General features: G+C 39.7%; 1 protein-coding gene across 1 annotated transcript; it reads left to right on the forward strand.

Annotated features, from left to right (window-relative positions):
- Nucleotides 1-1,255: 1,255 nt before the first annotated feature.
- On the forward strand, nt 1,256-17,442 carry slc6a22.2 (solute carrier family 6 member 22, tandem duplicate 2). Its single transcript, XM_090242223.1, has 14 exons — nt 1,256-2,865; nt 3,382-3,516; nt 4,098-4,329; nt 4,463-4,552; nt 4,656-4,788; nt 4,897-5,031; nt 5,135-5,238; nt 5,336-5,460; nt 5,712-5,824; nt 6,862-7,002; nt 7,246-7,348; nt 9,149-9,249; nt 13,089-13,259; nt 15,036-17,442. Exons 1-14 carry the CDS (start codon nt 2,628-2,630, stop codon nt 15,240-15,242), a joined length of 2,028 nt encoding a protein of 675 aa, XP_090098349.1. The 5' UTR covers nt 1,256-2,627; the 3' UTR covers nt 15,243-17,442.
- Nucleotides 17,443-17,644: the final 202 nt, after the last annotated feature.

Here is a 17,644-nt window from a genome sequence, read left to right on the forward strand (position 1 = left end):
TTAGGTTCTAGCTAGAGTTAGAATGATAACACCCCCAAAATATTATTTGAATGTTTCTAAGAAAATGTTTGCAAGTAAATATCGGGGGAACGCACTGACATTCACAAAAATGTAACAACTACCACAGAATATTTTTTTATTTTTTATTTCACCTTTATTTAACCAGGTAGGCTAGTTGAGAACAAGTTCTCATTTACAACTGCGACCTGGCCATGATAAAGCATAGCAGTGTGAACAGACAACACATACGTTTCTTATTTTTTGAAAAATGAACGACAGGTCGCCACAGGAGGCTATGCTTGGTATTTAACCAAACAAAATAGGGAAAAACATTAGTGTTTTATGTTTCTAATTGCAAAGTATACATGCACCAAAAAGCACATCTTGTTGCATGCGCATATGGACGGCGTAAATCACGGCTGGGTAGGCTGCGTTTCTGCTGTTAGCGTTACCGCTAAAACCAGCTTTTGGTTGGTCTTAAATACCCCTACCAGTGCTACCTGAAGTTAGGACTTTGGATAATGTTTTTAAGGATACACCTAAAAAAATCACCATGCCTCTCATCTGAGCATAATCATGATACATGTTAGACAGGTAAATTGATGAACCTGGCGTTTGGGCTGGAAAATGCCATTGTGACAGTTTTTCCATGACGAAATTGCAAACTAACGTGCGTTTGACATTAGTCAAAAATAGAGCCCTAAATGCATAAACAATCTCATCCCAGTGGTGCTTTGGATTATTTCCAGCGATAAAACTCCAAAAGGTCCCCGTTTCGATTCCCGCTTGGGGCTATCAACAAAAAAGGTAAAAATATGTTTGCAAAATATTAATCTACTAAAATGTAATGAGATTACAAAAAATGTTTTTTTTTTTTTGTTGTTGTACAACAAAATCCCTCAACTGAAAGATGGCACTAATACATAAAAGAAACCTCAATGGACTGTTCAACTTATTTTTATCATTCTATGAACACAGGACTAACTTTCTAACAACATTAAGGGAATGCTTGTAAAATCTACATATAATATTTTGAGAACCTATAAAGCAGAGGTGTCAAACTCATTCCATGGAGTGCCTAGTATCTTCAGGCTTTTGTTTTTTCCTTTCGATTAAGCCATAGAAAACCAGGTGTGGGGAGTTCATTACTAATTAGTGACCTTTATTCATTATTTAAGTGGCAGCTGTTAACATTGGCATCTGTGGCATCTGTTAACATTTTTGCCACATCAGAGGAAGGTTCTGTGTACCCGAATACAAAAAAATGGTTTAATCATCAGCACAACTGGACACATTGTGTTATTAGAACCTTTGGGGGGAATGTTTTTACACCTTTCCCACAACTAAAGGAAATGTTTTGTGAACATTAACAGAACCTCTTTTGGTTTGCTGGGTGGGCTTTTTAAATCCATTGTATTCTTCACAAAATGAAAACACTGTAAGAGTACATTTCCTCAGAAATGTGTCACCTGAACATGCAGAGCTGATGTGGTGGGTCAGTAACCCTGTGATCGTAATAATCTCCTTAGGCCCACAACATGCTACACAACAATGTTACCGAGGAACAATATACAAGTGTGTGGGTTGGGGGCCGGCTGCTATCTTATTTCATGACCTCAATAAAAGCACCACCACCTCTCTCAACACATCCATCTAGCTCACTTGATCTCCTGCTCGCTCTCACTTACTAACTCAAGTTGTGTTGGAAGATTTGAGAAATCTTCAAACAGACACTTGACGGTTTACTGATCTGCTGCATGAGGTACAGTATGTGCTTTTACTTTGACATTTTGAAATGTGCAGTTTCTCATCAGTCAAACTGTCACCTGTGAGATAAATAGGTTGGCAGTATTAAAGGCTTTATTTTAAAGATGTAATGCTATCATCAGATTAACTAAACATTTTAAGTTGGATGAACTCTAATAGATGTTTTGCTAAAATATGGAATTTTGGGTTATTGACAGATGGCAGTTATATTTTTTTATTTGGTTGAAACAAGTATATTCATATTTTACCTAGAGTCCCCCTTGACTCCTTTCCAGTTTCAGTTACGATCCAATGAATGGACAAGTTAGTGGATTCTTTCAAATCTGCTATGACATACTAACTAACTATAGACCAGTTAAACAGGTAAAACAGTCTCACTAATGGTTAGAACAAATCAACTTACTGTTTTGCTACATCTGGTTTAATGCATCATTTTTCAGCCTCTGAAATAAATGTTTTAGTTGTAAACTGGCCCCTGACAAGTAAATGGACTAAAATAAAGTCAAAACCATTTGCCGAAAAGGCACACAGGGTAATATGTTAAGTTGCACTATCAGCTAATTAAACTGTGCTAACAAAGCAAACTGAAGTTTACTCAATATTGCTTTTCAAATTCAATTACATTGAAAGAAAAAAAACATTGGGTTTGCGGAGTATTCCAGCTCAACATTTTCACAATTTTAAGTCCAGCCAACTTGGATATTTAAGCAACATATTTTTATTTACAGTGTAGTAATCATGCTTTAGATATTCACCATAATGTTCAGACATTAAAACAAAAGCCTTATATTCAACATAATATATTACTTACATTTTCAAAAGTAGTGCTTCAAAACAATAACTTTGGTATAGTATGCAACATGTCAGGACACTGTAATAGACTTTCAAAGGCTGAAATGGAGCGTACATATGAGACTGAGGTGAAGCTGAAGTTGATGAGTTCAGGAGCCAAGACGAACGTGGAACACCCTGAACCCAAGCCCCAGGACAGGGGAAAGTGGGGCAGCAAAACGGAGTTCTTATTGGCAGCAGCTGGACACATTGTCGGTCTGGGAAATGTATGGAGGTTCCCATACCTGTGCTATAAAAATGGAGGAGGTGAGCATCACACCACATCTTTATGTGGTCATATACATTTTAACACACATAATGAAATTGCTCCTATATAAAAGTGTTTTATTTAGATTTTTTTCAGATAAAGCTAAACTCTTAAATAATGAAACTTATTCCGCTGTAAATTAAAACGTTATTTACTTAAAGGGGCAATCTGGGATTGGTATATACAATTGAAGTCGGAGTGGTTGAAAAATGAGTTTTAATGATTCCAACCTAAGTGTATGTATACTTCCGACATCAACTGTATTTTCAACTTTTAATTTAAGATATATGTCCATTGATTCTTGAAGAATATAACTTAAGTGCTCATAAGCTTAGTTAAACTGTCTTTACCCCATCAACTCTAACCACAGATGCTTTACTAGCATGTGACTTATGTGGTGATGTGTGATAGAAGAAGTATACATTTACAATTTCCCTGACTTTGACAGTGGTTCAAAATGCATAGTCAATTTCAGTGTTTCATGCAAATCACTTATTAATCATTGCTCCAAAAAGGGGTTTTCTTTGTCCCCTATATTTTGTTCCTGTTCACCTGCGGTATTCCCCTCTTCTTCCTGGAGACATCATTGGGCCAGTACACTAGTCAGGGTGGAATCACTTGCTGGAGGAAAATCTGTCCACTCTTTGAAGGTAAGTCAAACCTTGTTTTGAAAAACAGATAAAGCAACACCTCACGGCACAACCACTCTCCCCTATTTGACCTAGATAGTTTGTGTGTATGCATTGATATGTAGGCTACGTGTGCCTTTAAAAGAAATGTACGGAGTTCTGTCCTTGAGCTGTTCTTGTCTATTGATGTTCTGTATTATGTCATGGTTCATGTTTTGTGTGGACCCCAGGAAGAGTAGCTGCTGCTTTTGCAACATCTAATGGGGATCCTAATGAAATACCAAATACTAAGTCTTACAGATTACCTAAATTGTATCTTTACCATTGGTAGCATAGCTCCAGACTATATAAAGCTGTCAATTAACATGTGTATGAAGTAGCCCGTTTATTGATGCCAACGAGATAGTGCTAATATGGATATACTGGTAATATGAACCTTTTGTCAAGGTTGAGGACATTTCCATTTCAATTCAGTCAATTCAGGAAGTCATTATCCTAAATTCAGGAAGTATTAAGACCCCCATATTAGACCCCAAATATTAGATCCCAAATTCGTTATGTTTTCGATGTTGTTGTTTTATGATGTTGACCTCTCTCAATAGGCCTGGGCTATGGAAGCCAAGTGGTGGTTTTGTACACTGGAGTGTATTACATCATCATTCTGGCTTGGGCGTTCCTATACCTCTTCTCTTCCTTCAGTTTAGAACTCCCATGGGCCAGTTGTAAAAACAGTTGGAACACAGGTATTTTATTTTCTATGTTATGCTTGTCAATAATTTATTATGGCTGTTGTCAATCACTAACTAATCATAACATAATTGGCAGCTTTTTAAAGTTAAATACATGGCACAGACAATGTATTGCTGAAAGTTTATAGCTGGAAGTTAATGCACCTCAAATGTACATAAGCCATAGACTAGTCTACTCATCCATGTGCTTCAATTGTTTTGTAATTTTTTCTCTCACTATACGACAACTGTTTTGAGCCTGGCCAGAACAGCACAATTTCTGACTATTCTCATGGGAACACTACATCCTCAGTCATAGAATTTTGGGAGTAAGTGACTTGACAATGCACATGCATTTTTTTAATTATGTATGAATGCATTTATTTTTTAACGTTAGAGTGAATGTTACTAAATGAGCCTTTACACTCCCAGGAGAAGAATATTGGGCTTGTCTGGGGGAATTGAAGAGATTGGGAGTGTTCGCTGGGACCTAGCTCTGTGTCTTCTGCTGTCCTGGATTATCTGTTATTTCTGTGTCTGGAAAGGAGTGAAGTCTACTGGGAAGGTAAGGTGGCATCTCTGCCATTCAGCCTGATGACACCATGAATGGTGTAAAGTTGTTAGGATGAGCCATAGACTGAGTAAACGTAATGCTGGTCCGCTCTCCCCTTAGGTGGTCTATTTCACTGCCACCTTCCCCTATGTGATGCTGTTGGTGTTGCTAGTTCGTGGACTCACACTGCCAGGGGCCATAGATGGTATCAAGTTCTACCTCTACCCGGACCCAGCCCGCCTCGCTGATCCACAGGTAGGAACACACTTCATTGTGTCCAAAACTGAGATCCATCCCACATAAGCAAATACACTTTCGACTGCAGTTAACAATTATTTTGACATATTCATTGTTTCAGGTATGGATGGATGCTGGAAGCCAGATATTTTACTCCTATGGAGTTTGTACAGGGGTTTTAACATCTTTAGGCAGCTACAACAAGTACAATAACAACTGCTACAGGTACACAGATCTCGATCATGATTCATGACATTGTATTGAGAAGACCTATTTTGTTGTGTGAATTTAAGGCTGACTAATGTAGTCTTTTTAATTTCAGGGACTGTGTGTATCTTTGTCTACTAAACAGTGTGACTAGCTTTGTGGCTGGTTTTGCCATTTTCTCTGTACTGGGCTTCATGGCTTATGAACAGGGCATAGACATCTCAATGGTGGCTGAATCAGGTAGGTAATGCTCCACATGTAACTTCAAACCTTAAATCTCACTATTTACAAAGTGTCTGTAATAAACCTGATCTTTGCGCTAGTTTGACAACCACAGCATTGTTCAACGATGGGTAAATAGTAGACTAAATGGGACTAAAGTATGACATTTAGTACCAAAGTTGTAAATACTGTGTGCCAGTAGACTAAGCGCATGTTCAACCCTTTGAGGGATATCATGTGAACACAATGCTTTAATATACCACTTACAGGTCCTGGCCTGGTGTTCATCGCCTACCCTCGTGCTGTGGCCATGATGCCAGTACCCCAACTCTGGGCCATCTTCTTCTACATCATGATCCTCCTACTGGGGTTAGACAGTCAGGTAGGTTAGAGCGTCCATGAAGGTCTACAAAATGATTTGAGGAAACACTGATTTGTGAGTCACTACATTTCAAAAGCTACTTTGCGCCTTGGGCCACTTTCACTTGGCATGAATCACTGAGGAAGCTAGCTAAGTAGCCCCAAACAATGTTTTTAATTCAATGCCCGGCTGATGATGCTAACTTGTTGGCTAGCGAGATTCAATGGTCTGCTAGCTAGCTAGCTATCGTTAGCTTGCTAATTCACTTGCTGGCGTCACTATAATGCGCTAGTTAATGACAACATGAACTGTTGCTTGTCGTGGTGTAGTGCAAACTGCAAAAGTAAATTACTTTTAACATTTGTACTGGCTATTGTTGTTTTGTTTGGCTTAGTGACCTTGCTAATTTCGTCGTTTTGGCATTTATTAACTATGCAGTTAACCAAGTCCAGGTTCAAATTAACATAAGTCCCTAAGTTCCTGTGAGAAATAGATCAGGAACCACTCCCTTTAGAGAACGTTAAATCATTTTTGTGTGTAATCAGCTATTTTCACATTTTCAGTGACAGTAATAACCAAAATTCCCGAAGTGCCTTTCAGAACTTTATCCCAGTATGTCTGTTCCGCTTTGTGGTATTGAGCTGCAGGGTTTTTGATCAGACTAATGTGGATGTTCTGGTACTTACTACTGATTCATGCTCAGATCTAGCAAGATGTTTCTTGTTTGATCTGTGCTCTGTTTCAGACTGTTACAACATTAGAAGCTATGTAGGCCTTTTTGAGTTGTGTAGCCTATACGCAGGTAGTTATGGTATGCATTATTATATTAGGCAATTCATAAGGTGATACCTGCTATGATTCTGATGATCTCTGTCAAATGAAATATACCATATGCATGTTTTATCATTGCTCTTTGGGGTCTAGGCCGAGTTACTGTAAAGCACTGACAACTCGATGTAAAAATGGGCTTTATGAATACATTTCATTTTTTGAATGATTAATTGTTTGTTAAATTGATAGGCCTACGTCCTCATTGGAACAAACTTTTTTCGCTTCAGTTTGTATATCACGAGGCCGTGGTCACAGCGATCTCAGACATGTACCCCTCTTTCTTCCACGTGGGCCATCTGCGGAAAAAACTTCTCCTGCTTGGCATCAGTGTGTGCAGCTTCCTGGTTGGCCTGCTAATGGTCACAGAGGTGAGAGTCGACCATACTGGTCGAACGGGTTTACCACAACAGATTAGTAATATGATCAGGTAGCTTTTATAGGAAGAAGAATGGGCATTTGAGCCTCTCTGTTCCCACAGACTATCAGATAACTTCCAGTGAAAGTCACGTGTGTTGCCTGCTACTCACAGTACTTCACATCCATTTTTCTTATTTAGAAAGATTAATTAATAAACATTCTGCCTACCACCCACCCTCACTTTCTCTCTGTAGGGTGGCCTGTATGTGTTTCAGCTGTTTGATTACTATGCCTGCAGTGGGATGACACTCCTGGTCTTTGCTAGTCTCCAGGCCGTCTGTGTTGGGTGGTGTTATGGTGAGAAGCATCAGGATTAACCACAAATGCACAATAATTTCCAAACAAAACATTTAAAGTCCATAGAAAATAGTTTAATGCCATTTGAGGGAACATATTGAATGTATGAGTCAAAACAATACATTTCCTCATTGTACCAATAATGTAATGTTGATAAGACTGGGTTGGATTAAGTTACTCTAAACGAGATATGTGACTCACCATCTGGATTCGGTCTTATGTAGCAAAATGTGAAATGGTGTTTTTTACATTGGATAAGAGAGACTCAGAGCTACAAAATGGTATATCATACACTGCATTTGAGGAACAATGGGAAAGTAATTCTGATTTGAAAGTTGATTAACTTGTAAACTTTGAAAATCGCCTTTGAATGTTTGGATATCTAGTGAAGAGCTCTTTGTCTACACCCATTCAGCATCGTTCACACCATCTTAAGCTTTAGCCCCACCCATCTCGTTTCACTCTTGGAGCGTACACTTGATTCTCTGACCAATGATTTGTTTACCTCTGGATAACATGAAAACAGCCTAACCAGCTCTGCTGGCAACAACTTCATTAAGCTTTTGCAGATGTTTACTGACACCGGCCATATTCAACGGGTGTTGTACACACGTCACATTACTTAACAAGCCAGCCAGCTAACGTTAGCTAGTTAAACAACAAAAAGTGCCAACAATGCCTAACACGAGGCTCTAACTACAAAAGCAAACAGCTTTGGGAAACGAATAATAAGTTCCACTAGGGAGCCAGCTAGCTAACGTTAGCTAGCTAACTAACAGTACACTTTAGTTTAAGACAGCTAGCGCCAGCTAGCTAGCTAAACAATGAACAGCTAGTTAAACAACATTTAAGATCACAAACACATACACATGTCACGTAACATTAGCTAACGAGACAGCCAGCTAACGTTAGCTAGTTAAATAACAATGAACAAAGTGCCAATAATGCCACAGTGCTGGGAGCTAACCAACCAGGTTCAATGTTAGCTAGCTAATGAGAAAAGAAAACTGCTCTGGGGGAAAAAAAATAGTCAGCCTGGGAGCCAGGCAGCTAAAGCTAGCTAGCTACCTAACAGTACACTTTAGCATAAAATGAAACCACTTTGTCAAAATTAGAAATGTGTAATATCTGAAATTAAAGCTAGCTCATGCTAGACTATCTTACCTGTATACATCATCATGCATGATGGACATGTCTCCCGGTCAGGAATGCCATACCATGGTTGCCCTTAGTTTGAAAATGTAATCCGGGGACAGGTGTTTTCTCCATCTCTTTAGCTATCATACTCTAATTCGACTGATTTCAAAACGTGTTCCTCCAGAAAGTGGAGAGCAACACTTATGCAGCTTCACTACACAATACATAAAAAATCTGTGTTTGACAGGATTACCAACACAGACTGACGAGCTCAAATAGACAGCAGCCTTCAATATGGCAGACCAATTCGAACTCCTTTCTCGGCATGTCCAGCCCACTCATTATCTCAGCCAATCAAGGCTAGGGGTTCTCTGTGGCTTAACCAACAAGGCTCATAATTTAACAATTGTATTCATATTTACAGATGGCATACACGTTTGATATTAAGGCACATGAAAGTTCACATGTTCGAGAATCCATTTCTGCCAAAAACCGCATTTTGGTAAAAAAAAAAAAATGTTTACGTTCAAACGGCTCTCAAGTCAGAACTTGTGACATACGCCTAGTTTCCTGATTTGGGTCACATATGTTTTACAACTGACTAAAACTTCAATCCCGAATCATCTGTGAATCGCTAAAGTGAATACATTCTATGCCCTCAAGGTGCGGAACGGCTGTATGATAATATTGAGGACATGATTGGCTATCGTCCTTGGCCATTCATGAAGTACTGTTGGATGTACATCACACCTGTCATATGCATAGTAAGTATCTTGCTAGCTGAAACAGTTGTCCATTTCATTAGTTAACATATGTTATCACAGTATATACAGTGGAAGAGGTGATACACTTTACTATTGTACTGCTCTTTTACCTTAGAAGAAGAAGAAGAAAAATATATATATATATATTCAAGTGCTTGAACTACTGGTCCTTTTTGTTAGAATAATTATATATATATATATATATATATATATATATATATAATTATTCTAACAAAAAGGACCAGTAGTTCCAGCACTTGAATGTCTAAACATGTCATTCTAAGAATGAAAGCGTACTTTAATACAAACTCCACTTGCATTCAATCTACCTACTGAGCTAAAACTGCTTGAATCAACGTTGTTTCCAAATCATTTCAACTCAAAAAATAAAGTTGAATCAACGTGGAAACTGATTGGATTTACGAAGTCATCAACATTAGGGCATTGTTTCAGGATAATGATCACAACTTGCGTTATCGTTTAACATGGTTTAATAAGTCTGAGAAAGTTACATGGTTAGTTCCCATAGGTGTCAGCTAAGCTATTTATTAAACTAGCGGTCTCAGTCCGGATGTTAATATTACTTTCATTAATGAAAATTGGCAATTATAGCCCTATAACTAAACTATGTAATCAGTCAGGTCCTACATTTGCCCCCCTTCTTGAACTAAGGCCATAAGTCATGAACAATTAATGGAGTCTAGCCGGTAGCCTTCTTTCACGAGTTTGTCATGGCTCTGCTTGATGTTGTTCTTGTGCTCTTGCTTCTGGCACATCTCCATGAGCAACTTCTTGTCTTTGACCTTGAATGTTCTGCTCTTGACCTGGAATATAGTCAGGTTGTGGAATGAACACAACATCCATTTCTTCTTCGGTGGGCTGGCTAGTACGAAAGTCTTTGTGTTCCATCTTAAACCTGGAATGTGCATCTGCCAGGTCGAGCGATAATTCGACAACAGACAGAAACTGGTTTTCAGCGTGTGTCCTCTGGTCTCTTTACCATGACACAATCTCCAACTTGCAGTGAGGAATCCTCCTTTACATTGTTTTAGTCATAATACTTATTTAGAGTTTCCAGATATTTCTGCACTTCTACCTGTAGCTTAGTGTCATCAGGTGGCTTATCAGCTGCAAAAAGTGGATGGACTGTATCCAGCGGGACTCTGTTTAATGCATGAGAGAACTGTTTTCTTTCTTGCATCAGAGCGCCGAAGACCATACTTCAGGACTTTGTTAAACCTTTCCACACCGGCGTTGGCTAGTGGATGGTACAACAGGATATTCTGGTGCATGGTTCCTTTCTTCTCCAAGTAAGATGTAAAGTCAGTTTGTGAATTGCGGGAACTAGAACTTGAGGCTGGCCCCATTGTGTGAACAGATCGTAAAGTCCATTGGTCACAGTTGCTGTGGTTACATTGCTTCTGGGTAAGACTTCAGGCCATTTGCTGTACAGGTCTGTAACAATGATCAGGTACTTCTGATGCTGCTTGTAGTTCTCCAAAGATGTCCACTTGGATCTTCTCCCAAAGTCTTTTAGGCCACGATGTAGGTTGTAGTGGTGTTTTTTCTGGTATGAGTGATTTCACTTTGTGAAAAGCTGTGTGCCCTGCGCACTAAGCTGGTGATGTCATCGTCCATCTTTGGCCACCATACTTTGCTGTGAAGGAACTGCTTCATCTTTCTTGTTCCTGGGTGTCCTTTATGAGCTTGGGTGAGGACTCTGTGTCAGAGTGATTGGTGTGATCTCCTCTTCCAATGGTAGGTACGATCTCCTCTTCCTCTTGTCTCTTACCATGTAGTATGGACTGAACAGTATGTCTCTTGTTGGACTGTTCCATCCAGCTTTCATGTAGCTTAGCACTTTGTAGTGGATCGATCTGGGTGGAAGTAAGCAGAACAGATGGTTATGCTATTGCATGTTTCAGTTCAGCGAAGACTTGGTCTTATGCGGACATCCATTTCCGTTCTGCATCCTGGTGTAGCAACTGCCTTAGGGGTTCCATTGTTGCGTAGTCCGAAATGAACTTCAAGTAATAGTTTGTCACTCCTAAGAAGGTTTGAAGCTCTTTACCAACTTTGGTGCTGGCATCTTCTTGATTGCCATCACGTTGGACAATGTCACTTTCACTGTTCTGAACATTGAGTGACATCATCAACACAGTGAATATTGCCCTCACTCACCCTTCTTTTGCTTTTCAGACACACTTTTGCAAAGTGATTATTAGTTCCACAAGCTCTGCATGGTTTTCCGTAGGCAGGGGAGTGCTCTTTGCCACGTGTGTGTGTATTCCCTCTCGGTGTTCACCGTTCATGGTGAATTACTCTGCCTCGATTGGTTTTGTCTGGACGTCTGCCTGGCAACAGCGTGAACAGTATCAATGTCAGAGCGTGGGGTTTTGATTTCCATTGCTCTCATGTCAGTGACTTCAGTAGTGCAACACATTTCAATGACAGTTAATAATGTTAAGCCTTTCTCTCTCAGTAGACGCCGGCACGCATCCTCGTTTGCAAATCCCAGTACTATTTTGTCACGAATCAATTCATCTTTCTATCCCCCGTATTCACAAGTGGCGGATTTTTCTTTCAAAACGGGTTACAAAGTTGTGTACCGACTCACCCTCGTCCTGTTTGCAGCTTCCGTAAATGATGTTTCTGGCAGGTTTGAAGTAATTCTCCAATGCATACAATATAGCCTTTGCATCACACTGTTGTCGTGCTGTAAGGGTGAGATTTTGCCGGTAGATATGACTGCATTCACTGCCCATTAAACTACTCAGAGTTGCCGCTTGTACCTCGTTGGGTTTATCATGTAGACTGGTCGCCAGCGCATAGTCCTCGAATTCATCCCTGAAGTTGGTGCAATTAGTACTCCAGTCCCCTGTGAGAACCATGGGATTTGGTGGCTGAATGTTTGCTGCCACAGCAATGGAATAGGATATTTCTTTGCCTTCAGTCATCGAGGTAGATAGTGATGCTAGCTAGCCAGCTAACAACGAGTTGATCAGTGTTGTGACTAGGAGTAAGAAACAGCGTATGTTCGCATATGGAACGTAACTGAGCCTATACTGTACTTAGCTACAAAAATAACGTGTGTTTTTCAAGCCACTTCTGATACCATGTTTCGGTATGATATGTTGGATAAAGGAAGAAAGACACCAATGTCAAGTTCAATAGCTTTGTTCATGCATTGTACAAATCCATACACCCGGAGTCCGGGGAACAGTCCGGCTTGTCGATTACCTATCAACTATCGACTCCTTAACAATTACCTAGCCTATCCGTCTCACTCCGGATGATAACGTTACTTCCATTAGTTAATGAACATTGGTAATTGTAGTCCTTTGATATAACTGAACTATGTAGTCAGTCAGGTCCTACATCACCCAACTTTTAACCTAATCCAAAGACATTGGTTGTTGATCTCCCGTTAGCTGACAACTCAACCAAATGTAAATCAAATCTAGACGTTGAACTGATGTCTGTGCCCAGTTGGTAATATTGTATCGGACACAACTTTGCCAACAGTATTGATATGCTGTGGTGTAGGTATAAAGATGCAAGTCTCTCTCAACAGGCTTTTCTAGAAGCTGAACCTCTAGCTTTAAGAGGTTTTTTAGAACCACAGGTTTTTTCTCACTGTAAAATTGCTCTGAATTAGAACATCTGCTAAATGATTAAAGTAAAAATGTAAAATTTCTATAACCTGTTTAAACAAATGCTTAGGGTATTGACAAATTTTCTCCATCTCACTCGGGTTGGCCCATGTTTTTCCAAGTCCTGAATACAGGACAATGTCCTTTGTACTGTATGTCCTCGGCCACTTCTGTCTCTTTTTATAGGGTACGCTTGTCTTCTCCCTGGTCAAGTATACCCCCCTCAAGTTCAACAACACTTATGAGTACCCCTGGTGGGGCTACGCCATTGGTGGATTCTTCACTCTCTCCTCGACGTTACTGGTACCTCTCTGGATGCTGTACAAGATGAGTGTCACCGCTGGTTCACTGCGGCAGGTACAGAGAAACGCTAAGTTTTAAACATGATTAAGTGGTCCACATAAGTGGTTTCATTTTCTATCATCTTTACTGTAGCTAAAAAAAACTGACGACAATGGCATATTCTGATTCCAAGAAATTATTCCTTCAAATGTCCTACAAGAGGAAAATCTTAGCATAGCTAACACATTTTATAACTTTATTTGTATAGCATTTTAACAATACAGATAAATGTGTTTCACATCACAAAAGTAATAACAAAGAAACAAAGACCGGAGGAAGGAGAACGGAAGATGGCTAATTAAAATCATACACTAAAAGCATCATTATATAAGTGTCTTCTGCAGGGTTTTTAAAAGACGCAAAACATACACAGCATAAAAACAAACAATAGTAACAGTCAGACAGACATACAGTGCATTCAGAAAGTATTCAGACCCCTCCACTTTTTCCACATTGTTACTTTACAGCCATATTCTAAAATTGGTTAAAAAAAAAAGTTTCTGATCAATCTACACACAGCACCACATAATGACAAAGCAAAAACAGCTTTTTAGAAAAGTTGACTAATTTGCAACAACACCCATGACAATTTATCCTCCAAAACACCAGTTTATCTGACATTATCAATTACTCATTAAAACTGTTTGGTTCGAGCCCTGAATGCTTATTGGCTGAAAGCTCTGGTATCAGACAGTATACCACGGGTATGATTTATTTTATTTTTTTTCTGCTTTAATTACATTGGTAACCAGTTTATAATAGCAATAAGGCACCACAGGTGTTTGTGGTATATTGCCAAGATACCACGGCTAAGAGCTCTTAGGCACGACAACGCCATATTAATGCCCATGATTTTGGAATAAGATGTTTGACGAGCAGGTGTCTACATACTCTTGGTCATGTAGTGTAGCTCTCCTCAGTAGAATCAAAACAGACTGAGGGGAAAATCCTACTGCTTACTTGAAAGTACTGCTGGCCAGAGTAATCCACTACAAAACAAATCGACTCTCACAATCCCTGGATATGGAAAATAACAAAAACTAATGAAAGGATTTCGATGAAATACAAAAGACAATATCAATACTCGTTACACTAGCAACAAACTATTTAGCTAGCTTCAAGCCTAGTGTTTTTAATTATTTAACTAGGCAAATCAGTTCAAAACAAATTCTTATTTACAATGACGCCTCTTGCATTGAGATGCAGTGCCTTAGACTGCTGCGCCACTCGGGAGCCCAAATCTGCAATGTGATCTCCTCATAATGAACCGTGTTGAGTGTCCTGACAAAGGCAAACTATTCTAGCTATGCCAGGCAAAATTGGGCATCATTAAATTTGGATGAATCCAAATGAATGTAAATAGAAAACAGCTTGAACACATATGCAGCTACTTTGCTAGTGATATTCTGACTGCAGAGATTGTGACTGTGTTAGCCATAGCTAGTTGGCAAGTGATAAGAACGTTGCCAGCGAGCATAACAATGGAACGAACTGGGTCGCATCCATAAATATAGAACTAATCGAACAGACGACTGGGTCGCGTCTCTAGCAAACACAAGATGAGAACGTATGTATGTGGTATAAGGGGGATAAACACCTCCATTCTGTACGTTACCTTGGAAAAATGTACTGTGCCTCGTCCCGCTGCGTAGGCCATTATTTCCAAGGTACTGTACAGAACGTTGCCGTTTAACATTTACTTATTTCAGCCCAGCACCAGTATTCTGAAATGTAGGATATGCATATCCCCACTCTTTTTCTTCATATTATGATTGCCTTCCCTCCTAACAGAGAATGAAAGTGTTAACCAGTCCAGCAGAGGATCTACCCAAACCCATGTCACAGAAGGAGGCTCTCAACCCCTCAGAAGTGTTTCAGATGTTCACAGAACTTTGCACATTACGGACACCAAACCAAACCCCTACAGTCGCCAGCTCCCAGCTGAGTGCAGCACCAGCACAGACAGTGCCCATTAACACCTTGAACTTGGAAACTTAAAATAACCCATGGTGTATTGGGAAACATTTGTCTCTTTGCACATGAACTCTGACCCCGGAGACAGGGGTCCGATGCAAGGTGTCCTACTATTTTCCCTTTCTGTTTCTCATGTATATGAACTAATATAAGAAAAATTAAAGACAACAAACACTGCCACAGATGGGTGTGAAATTCTCTGAAAGAACACGCACATGCAAGAGCACTGCCCTTCTGAAACGGCACACAGACAAAATCTAACTTTGTCACATGTACTGAATACAACAAGTGTAGACCTTACTGCAAATGCTTACTTACAAGCCCTTAACCAACAGTGCAGTTCAAGAAGAGTTAAGAAAATATTTACCAAAGAAACTAAAGTAAAAAATAAACAAACATTAACAATAAAATAACAAAAATAAGGCTATATACAGGAGGTACCGTTACTGAGTCAATATGCGGAGGTACAGGTTAGTCGAGGTAATTTGTACATGTAGGTAGGGGTGAAGTGACTATGCATAGATAAAACAGCGAGTAGCAGCAGTGTAAAAAACAAATGGATGGAGGGTGTCAATGTAAATAATCCGGTGGCCAGCAGTCTTATATGGCTTGGGGGACGAAGCTGTTAAGGAGCCTTTTGGTCCTAGACTTGGCGCTCCGGTACCGCTTGCTGTGTGGTAGCAGAGAAGAAAAGTCTATGACTTGGGTGTCTGGAGTCTTTGACAATTGTTTGGTCTTTCCTCAGACACCGCCTAGTATATACAGTTGAAGTCGGAGGTTTACATACACCTTAGCCAACTACATTTAAACTCAGTTTTTCACAATTCCTGTCATTTAATCCTAGTAAAATGTCCCTGTCTTAGGTCAGTTAGGGTCACCACTTTATTTTAAGATTGTGAAATGCCAGAGTAAAAGAGAGAATGATTTATTTCAGCTTTTATTTATTTTGTCGCGTTCCCAGTGGGTCAGACGTTTACATACACTCAATTAGCATTTGTTAGAATTTCCTTTAAATTGTTTAACTTGGGTCAAACGTTTTGGGTAGCCTTCCACAAGCTTCCACTATAAGTTGGGTGAATTTTGGCCCATTCCTCCTGACAGAGCTGGTGTAACTGAGTCATTTTTGTAGGCCTCCTTGCTCGCACACGCTTTTTCAGTTCTGCCCACAAATTTTCTATAGGATTGACGTCAGGGCTTTGTGATGGCCACCCCAATCCCTTGATTTTGTTGTCCTTAAGCCATTTTGTCACAACTTTGGAAGTATGCTTGGGGTCATTGTCCATTTGGAAGACCCGTTTGCAACCAAGCTTTAACTTCATGACTGATGTCTTGAGATGTTGTTTCAATATATCCACATAATTTTCCTGCCTCATAATGCCATCTATTTTGTGAAGTGCACCAGTCCCGCCTACAGCAACATGATGCTGCCACCCCCATGCTCCACAGTTGGGATGGTTTTCTTCGGCTTGCAAGCCTCCCCCTTTTTCCTCCAAACATAACGATGTTCATTATGGCCAAACAGTTCTGTTTTTGTTTCATCAGACCTGATGACATTTCTCCAAAAGTCAGATCTTTGTCCCCATGTGCAGTTGCAAACCGAAGTCTGGCTTTTTTATGGCGGTTTTGGAGCAGTGGCTTCCTCCTTGCTGAGTGGCTTTTCAGGTTATGTTGATATAGGACTCGTTTTACTGTGGACGTTACGATACAGGTATCCTGTGTCTATTTATTTTCTCTCCTTCTCCCCTCACAGGTGCTAATCATCATTCCCTAATCAGTCGCTAATTAGAAGACACCTGCTCCTTTTCTCTTACCCTATCACATCCTTTCCCTTGGTTTAAAAACCCTATCAGTTGTTTTCTCTGGATCATGATCTCTCTGGCTATTTCGCTCTCTTTTGTTCATACATGTCACATTTGTCTGGAATCCTGTGATTATTGTATTGTTATGGTGATTGACTGTCTGTTTGATGGTGGGAAAAGGGGGTATCAAGACAAGTTGCCCATGGGCATACACTACGCATAGGAATATTTTGTCTAAATACGCTGGTTAGAACTGGGTGGACCACCCGCTGTATTTTTGGTTAGTTTGCTGTATTGAAGTAGGCTAGTCTTGTTTAGGAGTGTTTTTGGTATTTTTTTCTTTCCTTGGGTCCAGCTCAGCCCATTTTCCTGCCCCCCCTTTACCGTGTGTGTTTTAAAAATAAACCATGAGTGTTTGATGGTAATTTTAGTTGTCTGTGGTTTTTGTTCTCACTGCTACTTTTTCACTGTAATAATTTGCATGAGTTATCAAATTTATTTGTCACATACACATGGCTAGCAGATGTTAATGCGAGTGTCGCAAAATGCTTGTGCTTCTAGTTCCGACAATGCAGTAATAACCAATGAGTAATCTAACTAACAATTCCAAAACTACTACCGTATACA

Source organism: Oncorhynchus mykiss, chromosome 7, assembly GCF_057628025.1.
Source record: "Oncorhynchus mykiss isolate SJ-2025 chromosome 7, ASM5762802v1, whole genome shotgun sequence".
NCBI lineage: Eukaryota > Metazoa > Chordata > Actinopteri > Salmoniformes > Salmonidae > Oncorhynchus > Oncorhynchus mykiss.

What these genes read in the sequence shown, in the direction of transcription:
- slc6a22.2 (XM_090242223.1), top strand. Translation starts at nt 2,628, where the DNA reads ATGTCAGGACACTGTAATAGACTTTCAAAGGCTGAAATGGAGCGTACA. An exon ending in GTGCTATAAAAATGGAGGAG is followed by an intron (nt 2,866 to 3,381) that starts GTGAGCATCACA and finishes TGCTCCAAAAAG; the next exon opens with GGGTTTTCTTTGTCCCCTAT. An exon ending in CTGTGTTGGGTGGTGTTATG is followed by an intron (nt 7,349 to 9,148) that starts GTGAGAAGCATC and finishes TATGCCCTCAAG; the next exon opens with GTGCGGAACGGCTGTATGAT.